General features: G+C 33.7%; 1 protein-coding gene across 1 annotated transcript in view; it reads right to left on the reverse strand.

The window, feature by feature from the left end:
- Positions 1-14,036, reverse strand: part of PJA2 (praja ring finger ubiquitin ligase 2) — a 74,237-nt gene that overhangs the window by 37,846 nt on the left and 22,355 nt on the right. Inside the window, exons 2-4 of the mRNA XM_004484086.5 lie at positions 9,730-9,844; positions 7,812-8,012; positions 2,772-3,825 (exon numbers count right to left, since the gene is read on the reverse strand). Coding sequence (XP_004484143.2) covers positions 2,772-3,825; positions 7,812-8,012; positions 9,730-9,760 — 1,286 coding nt within the window. The 5' untranslated portion in view covers positions 9,761-9,844. The remainder of the gene's footprint in view (positions 1-2,771; positions 3,826-7,811; positions 8,013-9,729; positions 9,845-14,036) is intronic.

Consider the following 14,036-nt stretch of genomic DNA (forward strand, 5'->3'; position numbering starts at 1 on the left):
CAGGAAAAAAAACTAAAAAGATCATGCAGACTCAAATTAAGCAGAAGCTATTTATGCTTTCCTTCTAAAAATAGTTATGATAGTTATACTATTTCTCACTGCTAATATCAGAACTGAGCAGCATTATAATAAAATATCAGGAAAATGAAGAAGTGGCAAAAGGAAACTAAATAGGAGTATACAACTATTATATTTCAACCTTCAACCGACCATATTAAAAGGTACTATGGCTGGGGAATGAATGCTGCTCAGTGGTTGAGCATCTGCTTCCTATGTACAAGGTCCCAGGTTCAATCCCCAGTACCTCCTAAATAAAAATTAATTAATTAAAAAAAATTTTTTTTAAAGGTACTATATGGGGACTGTAATATTTTGCAGGGAATTAGTACAAAGGAATGGAAACAGCAGCTTAGAAATAGAATTATTCCTTGTTGAAATGAGGACCTAAAATATATCTTAAGGTTTATACATGTAAATGTAGATGGAATCCTAGGTAGAACCATTATCATTCAGAACTTATTCTGTGATGAGATTCTTAAAAAAAAAAAAAAACACTAAATGTTTCCAACATTGCAGTGTATCTTAAGGAATGCTTTAAAATCAGGTGCATCATCCAGGCACAGGTTCTATAAGTCAATATATTACTAACAGGTTGAAATAAAAATTGAAGTTTCTATTAACTGTGTTTTCCCCATCTCTGTATTGTTTGTGGAGCAGATGGAGCTCAAGTGGTTGATCGTCTGCTTCCCATGAAGGAGGTCCTGGGTTCATTCCCTGGTTACCTCCTAAAAACAAAACAAATGAAAAAACAAGTCTCACTGGAGAGCAGATGTAGCTCAGTGGTTGAGCACCTGCTTCCCATATATGAGGTCCTGGGTCCACTCCCCAGTACCTCCTTAAAAAAAAAAAAATCTATCACTGTTCAAAATACTGACATATTACTTAACAAAAAAAAGATACATATAAATAAGCGTATTGAAAAAGCACCCTATAACCACTTTAAGTCCAGAATCATTCTGAAATAAGAAAACACTTCTATCATTGACCAAGTAATTAAAAAACCAGAAGCAAAACTACCCTTTCTTAGTAAGTAACAGAGGGTTTTTGTCAACTTCATTACACAATACTAGGCCATATTACAAAAAGGCAAACAAAAGTAAGAGTTTTTATTTTTGGTTATTGTGTCCATAATGGAGAAGGCTTAGACAAATTAAATATTTTCTTTAAGAGGGAAAAATGTATACTTTCAAAAAGATAAGCTATCTAAGAGTCTCTCAGTTGCTTCTTTTAATAGTAATCTAGAGGTAAATAGTAATAGAGGTTCACAATCCAATCCAAAAATCTTAGGCCTGAATGGGCTTTGGAATTTAGATTTTTTTCAGCAAATTTAGAAATAGTACTTAACAACCACCAATGGAGTCCAGGCCACTAATCAAACACATTCAGATTTCTGCAGCAAAATACAGGAATACTTGAAAAAAGGCTTATTTTAGTTCTGGTCCAGGTTTGCCATCAAGTAAATGAACATCAGGTTAAGTTTTACTGGGTACTTTCATTTTCAGAAGTTTATGGATTTTGGATTAAAGATTGTGGACTTGAGCTGGAAATACAGAAATAAATTAGGCAAAACTTTTAGCTAACACTACTTTTTTAGCTTAAAAAGCAATAGGTTATTTAAATATTTTTAAATATGCTACCTCTTGAACTTTACAAACTTCAAGACAGCAGTAGAAATTATATTTAAATTGTTTTCTACAAATTTCATGTACTATATTTACTATACTATACATGTACTATATTATAATATCATGCATAAAGAAAATCAAATACATGAAATAAAAGATTTAAATGCATTCATATTCAGAATGGTAAATTTCTTCCTTTATAGTAACTTCAAGTTAAAAAAGAATAATTATTTCCACTGATTAATAAAATCTTGCAATTGCACTGTAATTGACACTGTCAGGACTGCAACTAGCTTAAGAGAATATGTGAAAATATGGACTATCAGGTAATGAAAATTCAACAGGTAAACAAAGAAATACTCCATATCTCTCTTTTTGTTGTCTTATGGTTTGTTAAAAAAGAAATCAGTGTTTTTACTGAAACAAAAACTTATGTTCTCTTGAAAACAGCACATTATAGTGAGGAAGAACATAGATTCTGAAGTCTATGTTCAATTTCCAGCTTTGAGACTTTAGGAAGTCAGGTAACTCTCTGTGCTTCATTTTCCTCACCCATAAATGGTAAAAATAATAGTACCTAGTATACGCGGTTGTTAATGAGAAGAAAATCCTAAATAAAAAGAAACATATTGATAGGAAGAGTAATAGAAAGAACAGATATAAAGAGAAATAGGTGATATTAACAAGTATTGGCAAGGTTAATACATTACCAATTAAAAGTTTCTGTGATCTTACATCACTTTCAAAGCCATACTAGCTTAACAAAGAATTTTTTAAATAAACGCTTATCTTGCATTTTATTAATTGAAATGCCAAGAACTGGTATACTTCTATATACTTCCAGATTTCTGTAATAACTAATAATCACCTGTACTTTATAAATCCTCACATACCTTAAAGTTTCTGTGAAAAATCTAATGAGTAGTTTGCCTGTATGGCTAGCACTCAGTAAATTAGAATATGTGATAACTCAAAATATCTAATTCCCTCTCTGTATCAGAAAGACCATCCATCAAGCATCACGATACTACAGGTAAACCACTTTGTCTACTACATAATCTGACAAAGTAGTGCATGAGACCTTACCTATCTTCATCTTTGTCATAGAGTTGGTAATAATCTCCACAGCCATTCCAAAAGCTGTTTTCCACAACTTCTTGCCTTCCTCCTGTGGCTCCACTTTCTGGTGTCACTTGGTTGTTTTCTGCTTCCCTTTGTGTAACTCTGGAGTAAGGTGGATCCAAGAACATGCAGTCATGTTCTCCATCATAGTCTTCACATTTTATTAAGAGGTCATCTGAACCATTTTCCTCAACTTCCAAAGCCTCCTTCCACCTCTGAACACTTCTTTGTTTAGCTTCATGCCTATTAACCCCTGTTTCTTGGTCCACCTGGCTTGAACTTATCAGTTTTCTAACTTTTGGCCTCACTACCTGTTCAGGATAACTTCCCTGACTACTGTCCCTTTTACTGGTATTTTGTTCATTACAAATATGCCCTGGAGCACAGGCTGAATCTTCAGTTGAATTTTCTCTCTGTCTTTCCTGGCTAGTATTACTTTGTTGTTTCTTTCTAACAACTTCATCTTCAGAAGAGGACCTCTGAAATTCCTGGTTGTTTGGGTGGACAAACTCAGTACCACCATTTGAACTTTTCACTAAAGATGCTGAATCTAACTTTTCAAACTCTTCTCTTATTTCACAGTGAAAAGAGGGAACTGTTGGTGAAAGACCTGCATATGCCTCTACCTCTCCATTCTCCAACTCAAACATTGTGTTTCCCAGTGTTTCCTGATATCTACTACCTTCCACAACTTCTGCAGAAAGTTGAAGACAGTCATTATCCTCTCCAGTTTTGCCATCTGGATCGTAAGAGTCAGTATGAGCCAATGCAATTCCATTTTGCATGCTTAAAGCATCACAAACTTCTGGAGGACATTCTCCTTCAGAGTGATTATGAAGATTCATATTGCTTCCTAAGGTCTCCCTGCCTTCCTTGCTCTGATGTTCTGCAGCAAAGGATGGAATGCTTTCAGTGGTTTGATTCAATGCTGTACCACATGTGAGAATTTCTGTTTCACTCTGCTCAAATAAAGGTTCATTGGGTAGAGAAGAATGAACTCGGTCCAATGGACTAGAACCTTCAAAGAGAGCAAAAGAAAACGTAATAGGAGGGTTTAATTTAGATAACATTTTATTTAATAAAAACCATTTAAGCAGAAATCATACCAATTCTTATCTACTTGAAAATATGAGTCAGTTTCTTTGGCATTTGCTTCTATTCCCCCTAACTTCACTAGGATGCCTGATTGGTTACCCTAACATGTCATTTATACCATCATGTGGTCTTTCAATATCTTCTCTCACACAGCACGTTTTTCACCTAAATTCCAATACCTAAAACCTTCTGCAAATTATAGGTTAGGAGAGAATACTGAGAGACTATAAAATGAGAGCATAAGTGGAGTATTTAGGGCAACCAATTCGCATTCCAATGATCTTCAAAGCCACCTTCTTTTATGCCATGCAAGTAAAAAAATTTAAAAATTACCTATTACAGAAATAACAATAGGTTACAGATCTATGAGAAATGAGACTTTATATATAGTATTTTAATGTTAATTCAGGGGACTGTATCTCAGTCCCTAGGTATATAACATTAGTTTGCTATCCCAAATATGGATAATATTTCTATAATGAGTTAATTTTATATAAGTAAGAGCTATGACAAAAAAAAGAGTATATTACCAAGAATTAACACTAATCCTGTTCAAACCTTCTAAAAAACTGAAGAGGAGGGAACACTTCCTACATTATACTATGTGGCCAACATCATCCTAATACCAAAGCCGGATGAAGATACAAGAAAATAATAGTACAATATCCCTTATGAATGTGTGATGCAAAAATCCTCAACAAAACACTAGAAAACTGAATCCAACAAGGTATTAACATATTAAAGGAATTACATAGCATACTCAATTTGGGATTTATCCCAGGTATGAAAAGCTGATTCAACATAAGAACAGCGATTAATGTAATACACCACCATTAATGAAACAAAGGGGAAAAAAACACACAATTATCTTAATTGATGCAGAAAGCACATTTGATAAAATCCAGTATCCCTTCCTGACAAAGTTATGAAACTAGGAACAGAAGGAAACTTCCTCAAAATGATAAAAAGCATATTTGAAAAACCCACAGCTGACATCATACTCAAGGGTGAAAGAATTTCCCTCTAAGATCAGAAACAAAACAAGAATGCCCACCATTGCCACTAATTTCAACTTTGTACTGGAAGTTCTATCCAGAGTGGCGGGATACCACATCAATGTGCAAAAGTAAGTAATGTTTCTTTACACTCATAATGAACAATACAAAGAGGAAGTCAAGAAAAAAATCCATTTATAATGGCAACTAAAACAATCAAATAGCTAGGAATAAATTTAACCACAGGTGTAAAGGACTTGTGCACAAGAAACTACATATCAATGCTCATAAAAATCAAAGACCTAAATAAATGGAAGGATATTTCATGTATATGGATTAAAATATAGATACTGTTGAGAGGTCAATCTACTGATGTAGAGAGTCCATGAATCCCAATCAAATTTCCAACAGACTTCTTTGCAGAAATGGAAGTGACAATTGTCAGATTTATATGGAAGGGCAAGGGGCTCAGAAAAGCCAAACCACCTTGAAAAAGAAGAGCAAAGTTGAAAGACTCATACTTCCTGATTATAATGTTATCACAAAGTTACAGTAATCAAAGCAGCATGTTACTGGCACAAGGATGGACATAATGACCAACGGAGTCAAAATGAGAGTTCAGAAATCAATTCTTACATCTATAGACAAATGACTTTTGATAAGAGTGCCAAGTCCACTCAATAGTCAAAGAATGGTTTCTTCAACAAATGGTGGTAGAAGACTGGATATCTATATGTGAAAGAATGAAACAGGCCCCTATATCACATCATACATAAAAATTCACTCAAAATGAATCAGACACCTAAATACAAGAACTGAAAGTACAAAACTCCTATAGGAAAACATAGAGCAGCATCTTTAGGATCTTGTGTTAAGCAATGGTTCTTAGTTTAACAACTAAAGAAAAAGAAATGGATAAATGAGACTTCATAAAAAATTGAAAACTTTTGTGCAAAGAACTTCATCATGAAAGTAAAGACAGCCTTCAAAACCAGAGAAAATATTTAGATACCACATAGGTGGTAAGGGTTTAATATGCAGAATATATAAAGAAATCCTACAACTCATTAACAAAAAGACAACCCAATTTAAAAATGGACAAAAGACTTGAAAAGATTTCTCCAAAGAAGATATGCCAATGGTCAAAAAGCACATGAAAAGATGCTCAAAATCATTAGCCTTTAGGGAAAGGAAAATCAAAACCACAATAAAATACAATTTTACACCCACTAGAAAGGCTACTATTAAAAAGAAAAAACTGAAAACAGCAAGTGTTGGAGAGGATGTGGAGAAACTGTTGGTGGGAATGTAAAATCCTGTAGACACTGCAGCAAAGAGTTTGGCAGTCCCTTAGAAAGTTAAGTAAGGAATTACCATATGACCCAGTAAACCCACTTCTAGGTATGTACTCAGAAGAACTGAAAGCAGGGACTTGAGTAGGTATTTTTACACTGATGCTCAGAGGCATTATTCACAAATGCCAAAAGATGGAAGCAACCCAAGTGTCCATTAACTGATGAACAGATAAACAAAATGTGGTATATACACAATGAAATATTATTTAGCATTCAAAAAGGAATGCAGTCCTGGGACATGAAAACAAGGTAAACCCTGAAGACATCATGTTCGGTGAAATAAGACAGACACAAAATGACAAATATTGTATAACCTCATTCATATGAAGTAATTAGAATAAGCAAATTCAAAAGGTCAGAAACTAGCAAACAGGTTACCAGTGGCTGAAGTGAGGGAAGGGAATGGGGAGTTAATGGTTAATTGGTACAGACTTTCTGTTTGGGATGATGTAAAAGTTTGGTAATGGATGTGGTAAGGTAGCACAACAATATGAACATAATACACACCACTGAAATATATATTTGAATGTGGTAATAGGGGAAATTTTAGAATGTATATACATTACTAGAATAAAATTTTAAAAAACCGTTCAGGACTGTAAAACACAAATGAACACATTAATTTAAACTATGGACTATAGTTAATATATAATTATAATATTGTTTCATCAACTGTAATGAAAGTATACCCCACTAATGCAAAGTATTAATAATAGGGAAAACTGTGTATCTGATAGGGAGGGTAATAGTAACTCTATTTTCTGCAAACCCAAAAGTTTTCTTAAAAAAAAAAAAAAGCCCAAGTGTTGGTTCTCTTTGCCACAGTTCATCAGAATTCTGAGACAAAAGTAAAAAAAAATACTTGTTATATGAACTATTTTAAGCATGACTATTTTTCACCACCAATAATTACTTAAAAAATAAAGATTGAGACTTGATATGAAAATCTATAAATGATAAAATATTAGTTGTAGATACTGTGAAAAGGCTTCTTTAATTGAATGACTTTAGTTAGTAGTTCAGATCTGTGTATAAAAAGGCCAGTAAATAATCTAGAATTATCAAGTTTGCTCAGATTAAGAAGATATTCCAGACCAAAAGATATAATTATAGTACACAGATACTTGCAAAACCACTGAATAATTAAGAAATTTTAATTGTATAATATTTGACATTTGTATGTTTTAAAATAAGAAAAAAAAAAAAAACCAAACCAGTCATACTAAATTATTTAAAGATAAAAATTAAAATACAAAAAAAGGGTATTTAAATGAAATAGGCTTAAAAAAAAATCTTATCAGTTGATAGATGAGGATTTCCTCTGGCTAAAGGATTCTGTAATCATGACAGTAGTTACATTCTAATGACTGGCCATATTCTATTTCCTTCTAAATTAAATGCAATTAAATTCAATAAAAATTTCAAAATAGAATGTCTTGATAGTAATTTCTTGATAGGAATTTACACTCCTAAGACACACAAAACAAACTCATTCACAATTTCAAATATTACAATTTCAATTCCTAATTATTAACCATTAAATATTACATATTACATACCTGAGGAATTTTCCTTTGGAATATCATCTAGCTCCAACACTTCATAGTCATCACCAGCTCGACCTAAGCTTCTTTCATGCCTGGTCATACATGGTTTAAAACTGACATATGCATGCCTTCTTCCATATCTCTTGCCTGTAATTGTCTGATACCCTCCTACTGGCTTGGGCCAGGCAGCCTTGCTGGATTCTTGATCCATTGCTGAAAAAAAGAGTTAAAAAATAAAAGTATAGTAATGATCACTATTCTGGTGACCAGTGAGGGAAAAACTGCTTCCACACATTTGTAATTATCTGCCAAATCACATGCTAGTGAAGGCCAAGTGCACCTTACTAGTACTATAAAACATTATTCTTATTCATGTATTTGAAAGGTAAACATGAAATAATATGTAATGAGAGTTATGTGGCCTCTTCCCAAAACAAAGAAAAATTTGGTTTCTTTAAGATATTTTAGATTTTTCTAATATAAGTTACTGGAAAAGGTTTTTCACGTGCCAAATTACTTTACTGCAAAAGTTTTTTAAGGATTAGAGAATGAGGCGGTGGACTTGGCCCAGTGGTTAGGACATCCCTCTATCACATGGGAGGTCCGCGGTTCAAACCCCGGGCCTCCTTGACCCTTGTGGAGCTGGCCCATGTGCAGTGCTGATATGCGCAAGGAGTGCTGTGCCACGACACAGGGGTGTCCGCGTAGGGGAGCCCCACGCGCAGGGAGTGCACCCAGTAAGGAGAGCCACCCAGCGCAAAAGAAAGTGCAGCCTGCCCAGGAATGGTGCCACACACACAGAGAACTGACATAACAAGATGACGCAACAAAAAGAAACACAGATTCCCGTGCCGCTGACAACAGAAGCGGACAAAGAAGACGTAGCAAATAGACACAGAGAACAGACAACCGGGGTGGGAGGGAAGGGGAGAGAAATAAATAAATAAATAAATCTTTAAAAAAAAAAAAAGGATTAGAGAATGATATTCCAAACTACATTAGCAAAGACCTTATATATAAGTCCTCAATAAACATTTGTTGAATGAATTACTAGTATATTATGATAGTTTCAATTACATTAAGAGTAAGTTCTTCTTAAAGGTTAACAGGTGACTTCTTTAAATGATTATCTGTACTTTCATAAAGAAAACACAGTAAACTATGCCCCAAAGAGTAGGGTCAGATAAAAGTCTTCATAAAGAAAACAGTGATGGGCTTAGTCAAATCCATACTACCTTAACTTTCCAAATTACCAGTGATATATATACTGTGGTAAGAAAAGTCATCAACATTTTAACAGCTTCAATATTAAGTTTTGATGACAAAGGGCTATATACTATATATACTATATAAAGGGCTATATAGTAGCAAGAAGCAGTATTTCTGATTAAGTAGGACATTACTATATATAAAGTATAAATGCTCCTTTAGTCAATTTGACTTTACATATACCACTCAGGAACTAAACAATATATTTTCTTATAGTATATGGTATGGTCAATAAATTGACAATTAAATATTTTTTACTGAATTAGGCAAAGAAATAATTATAATTGCAAGCACAAAGGAGAAAAAAACATATATTTATAACATGCAATATCAAGTGTTACATTATCTTATTTAATCTCCTGAACAACCTCATGAGGTGGGTATTGTATTCTAAGGTCAAAAAATTAAGGTTAAAATTATATGCCTAAGTAACTTATCCAATATCCCAATAGTAGGACTCTAAAACCAATGCTCTTAGCAACTCCTGCAAAGGAAGTTTTCAGCATGGAAGGTACAACAGAAGGCAAGGGACTATATAAAGAAAATACTAGAACTTGTACCTATGGTTATTTTCATATCAAATGTTTCACATCGTCATATGTTATGTATGGTACTCAAGAATTCCTCAATGTAGAGGAATTGATAGTCACATTCTCCTTACCTGCTGGCTCTTTTTCAGCGTACTGTGACATATATGGCAATTTTCGTGTCCGAGTTCAGTGGAATTATGGATGTGATTTAGTTTTTACTCACAGTTGATGAAATGCAGAATATTCCTGCAAAGAAACCAAGAATTGAACAAAGTATTAATAATATAAGCACAAAACAAAATGGCAAAACTGTACTTATCCTCCTAGTGCAAACTTTGTTAGCGCTATAATAACTTAGAAAAATTACAATATAAGTCAATCAAAAAAACTCAAAATTATCAAGATTAATATATGAAGTAAGGACTTCTATCTGATATTGATGAACCATGCCCTAAGTCAGGGATTGTTAACCAGGAATCTGCAGAAAAATGTCAGGGGGTCCATGGGCTTGAACTGGAAAAAAATCAACTTATTATCTTTATTTTCTCTGACTTCTAACTGAAATCTAGCATTTCCTTTATTTATGATTGTATGCAATAAATTACAGTAGTATTTGTTTCATATTTTTAAAAAAAATTTAACTTTAACTTTCTGTATTTTTAATGTATTGTATTATTTAATGTGGTAAAGAAGCATATATATGTATAGTATTACATGTTATTTTAGTAACTCTATTCCAATATATGTAACTGATTTCCTTTAAAAATTTTATGCATTTAAAAAATTATTCTTGTGGGAACAAGTGGGTATGGGTATAATATATTAAATAACACAGTATAGAGTAGACTTCGCATAATTTTTATTTTGATGTAGAGTGTTCTAAGTGCAGTGGATAACTGCCTGCAAAAAGGTTGGTAAGGGTGGCAGAGATAGTTTTATGACGCCATGGGAAAACTCGAATTTCTAAATGTTTATCGAATATGACCGTTTGAACAAACGTTGGACCATGTTAAGTTATCAGGTATTGAAATTATGGAGAAGTTGTAAAATGTAACTTCGAATAATCCTAAAATTTAATTTAAAGACATGCCAATGTTGAGTGTCATAAAACAATCCGCCGCTACATTCGGAGAAGGGGTCCATGGTTTTCACCTGACTGGTAAAGGGATTCGTGAACAAAAAAGGTTAAGAATCGCTGCCCTAAGTATTTACCATTCTTACAATTGCCAATGATAACACAACACAAGGAAATGAGGAAATACATTGGGAGAAGTGCTGACTGGGGTAGTGGCCAAACAGGGAGTCCACTAAACTATACTATCTTTGCTTCTCCATCAAGCACTATAGCTCTGCTATACCTGGTGTTAATTCAAAAGAAGTTAACTTTAAGAATTGACTTTAATTGCATAAAAATGATGCACTTATTTTTTACAATAATCAACTGATCGTTCGGATGATTTAATCACAAATAACCCATCTAAACTTGGAAAAATTAAAATTTACTAGGTAAAAATAAAATATAAAAAGATCTGTTCTGAAATTAATCCATTTATTTACTATCTGAGAAGATGCAACTTTTCAAAAATTTAAACACCTAGTTTTCACTTTAACTATTGTGAATGCCTATCCTAACTCAAATTTATTAAACGATGACAACTCTGCAAATGAATTTAACTATGTTTTATTATGTCTGACCATAGACAGTCATATATTTACATAAAAATGTACACACACACAAATTATAAATTCAAAAACAGGTTTTGACTCTCTAATATATCTCAATCAGTGCCTGAAGGTGAATGTCACCTTCAGCTTAAAGGAATGTCAAGAACATCATCTTACCATACTGTCAAAAACATAGGATCTAATTAATATTGCTTAACTAATAAGAACAACAACTCAACTCTTAACATCCACAGTACATTACATGGCATGCTTGAAGGATGACTATGGATTTAACATGTAACTAATATCCAAAATCTTTACTTCAGAATAAGTACTCAGTACTTCCTATTTCAGGCTCTATTTTCAGCACTGGGGATACAACAATGAATATAAGAGACAAAAATTCCTGTCCTTCTAAAATTACAGTATAAGGTACAGACATGAAACAGAATAAATAAATATACATGTTGGATAATACATACATGGAAAAAATGAATCAGGGAATAAAGAGTTGTTGCAGATATGCAATTTAAAATAGGGTGGTTAGGGAAGGCCTCACTGAGAAGGATCATTTCTGCAAACATCTGAAGGAAAGGAGGGAATCAAGTGTAATTCTAAGAAAAAAGAATTCCATGCAGAAGAAACAGCAAGTACAAATATCCTGAGCTGAGATGATGCCAAAAGTAATCAAGTAATAGCAAAAAGTCTAGGATGGAATTAGCAAGTGGAATAGATGAGGTTAGGGAAATTGTGGGAGGGAGAAGGAAGGGAAGTAGGAGGTAGTGGTAGTGAAGTAGGACAGATCACATAGGCCTTTGTAGGATAATGCAAAAATGTGGGTTTTACACTGAGTGAGATGGATGGAAATCCCTGAAGAGTTGTGAGCAGAGAAAAGACATGACCTGACTTCTGTACTGAAGGGAGCACTCTGGCTCTTGTGTTTAATAGAAAGACGTGGAACAAGGTCAAAGGGAACCAGTAACAAAGCTACTGAAATACTAGCAAGAGATGACAGTGGTTTTAGACCAGGGTAAAAGTAGAAATGGTGAGAAATGGTTATAAATATAATGTAAAAGCAGAGTCAACAAAATTTACAGACTCATCTGATATAGGGTATGAGAAATCAGGCATCAATATTGACCCCAAGTTTTACAGCCTGGGCAACTGGAAAATGGAGTTGCTATTAACTGATGTAGGAAAAATTGGGGAAGAAGCAGATTTGAGAAACTATGAGCTTTAAGGTTAAACATTTTTAAGTACTACTGTCCTTTTTGCATACTATGGTACTAGAGAAACAATAAACTTAGAATTGATATACTGAAAATTACATAAATTATATGTAATCAGAAACAGATATTTAGACCACTCAAAGATTTTATATTTAAGTAGTTAACAACTGTATTTCCCATTTATTGTTATGGTAAAGCCTCTATCACACCAAATAATTATAAATGATGATGTAAAATTGTTATAAAGTACTATTTTTTAAAGACTCTATATAGAGAGAAATCTGTGAGCAATGAATTGAATTAGCATATGCTTAAAACATTAGACCAATAAAGATTTTCTATCCTTTACTGGACGTGTAATTTGATAAGGGAGTCAAATAAAACTTGAGATGAAAGAATAAAATATCAATCCATTAAAGAACAAAACAGGGAAGCAGATGTGGCTCAAGCAATTGAGCTCCCGCATACCACGTGGGAATTCCCAGATTCAGTTCCAGGTGCCTCCTAAAGAAGAGAAGCAAGACAGTGAGCTGACATGACAGGGAGGCGCAGTGAGCTGATGCAACAAGATGATGCAACAACAGACACATGGAGGGAAACATAATAAGAGACACAACAAAGCAGGGAGCAGAGGTAGCTCAAGTGATTAGGTGCCTCTCTCCCAAGTGGGAAATCCCAGATTCAGTTCCTAAAAAAAAAAAAAACCAACACAAAGCAAATGCAAACAATGACGGGGTAGGGAGAAATAAACAAAATAAATCTTAAAAAAAAACAAAAAACAAAATGAAGAACACTCCTCAAATTTACCTCAGATACGGAGATCAAATCAATTTAGAATAAAGAAGAGATTTATTTCTATATTGGTGGGGCCAGGAAAAGAGCAAAGGATCTGTTATACAGACCAAAATGTAGTAAATTTCATTTGATCATAATAATTACAAAATGTGCTCAGAATAAACGAATATATCTGTGAAATTTAGTACCTGAGATGAGATATATGCTAACTACTAAAAAAAAAAAAAAGCAAGCATGAATAAGTGGGGGGAAGGGACATAGTAAAAAATTTAAATTTAAAAGTATTTTCCTTTTCTCTACCATCATTTGTTGAAGGATTTTTTTTAAAAGACTTTATTTATCTCTCCCCACCCCCTCATTGTTTGCACTTGCTGTGTATGTTCATCTTGTTTCTTTAGGAGGCACCGGAAACGGAACCCAGGACCTCCAATGTGGGAGGGAGGCACCTAATCACTTGAGCCACCTCTGTTCCCTGCTTTGTTGTGTCTTTCATTATGTTCTTCCTCTTGCATCTCTTGTTACATCATCTTTTCGTGTCAGTTTGCCACACCTGCCCATTGCACCAGCTTGCCATCTTGCTCCTCCTCTTTAGGAGGCACTAGGAACCTCTGTTCCCTGCTTTGGTGTGTTTCTCATTGTTTTTCTTCTTGTATCTCTTGTTGCATCCGCTTGCCAAACGCCTGAGATTATTTACATATAAATACAGAACTTGTAGGTATTCATTTAATTTTTATATATGTATACATTTG

The sequence above is a fragment of the Dasypus novemcinctus genome, chromosome 2 (genome assembly GCF_030445035.2).
Source record: "Dasypus novemcinctus isolate mDasNov1 chromosome 2, mDasNov1.1.hap2, whole genome shotgun sequence".
Taxonomy (NCBI): Eukaryota; Metazoa; Chordata; class Mammalia; order Cingulata; family Dasypodidae; genus Dasypus; species Dasypus novemcinctus.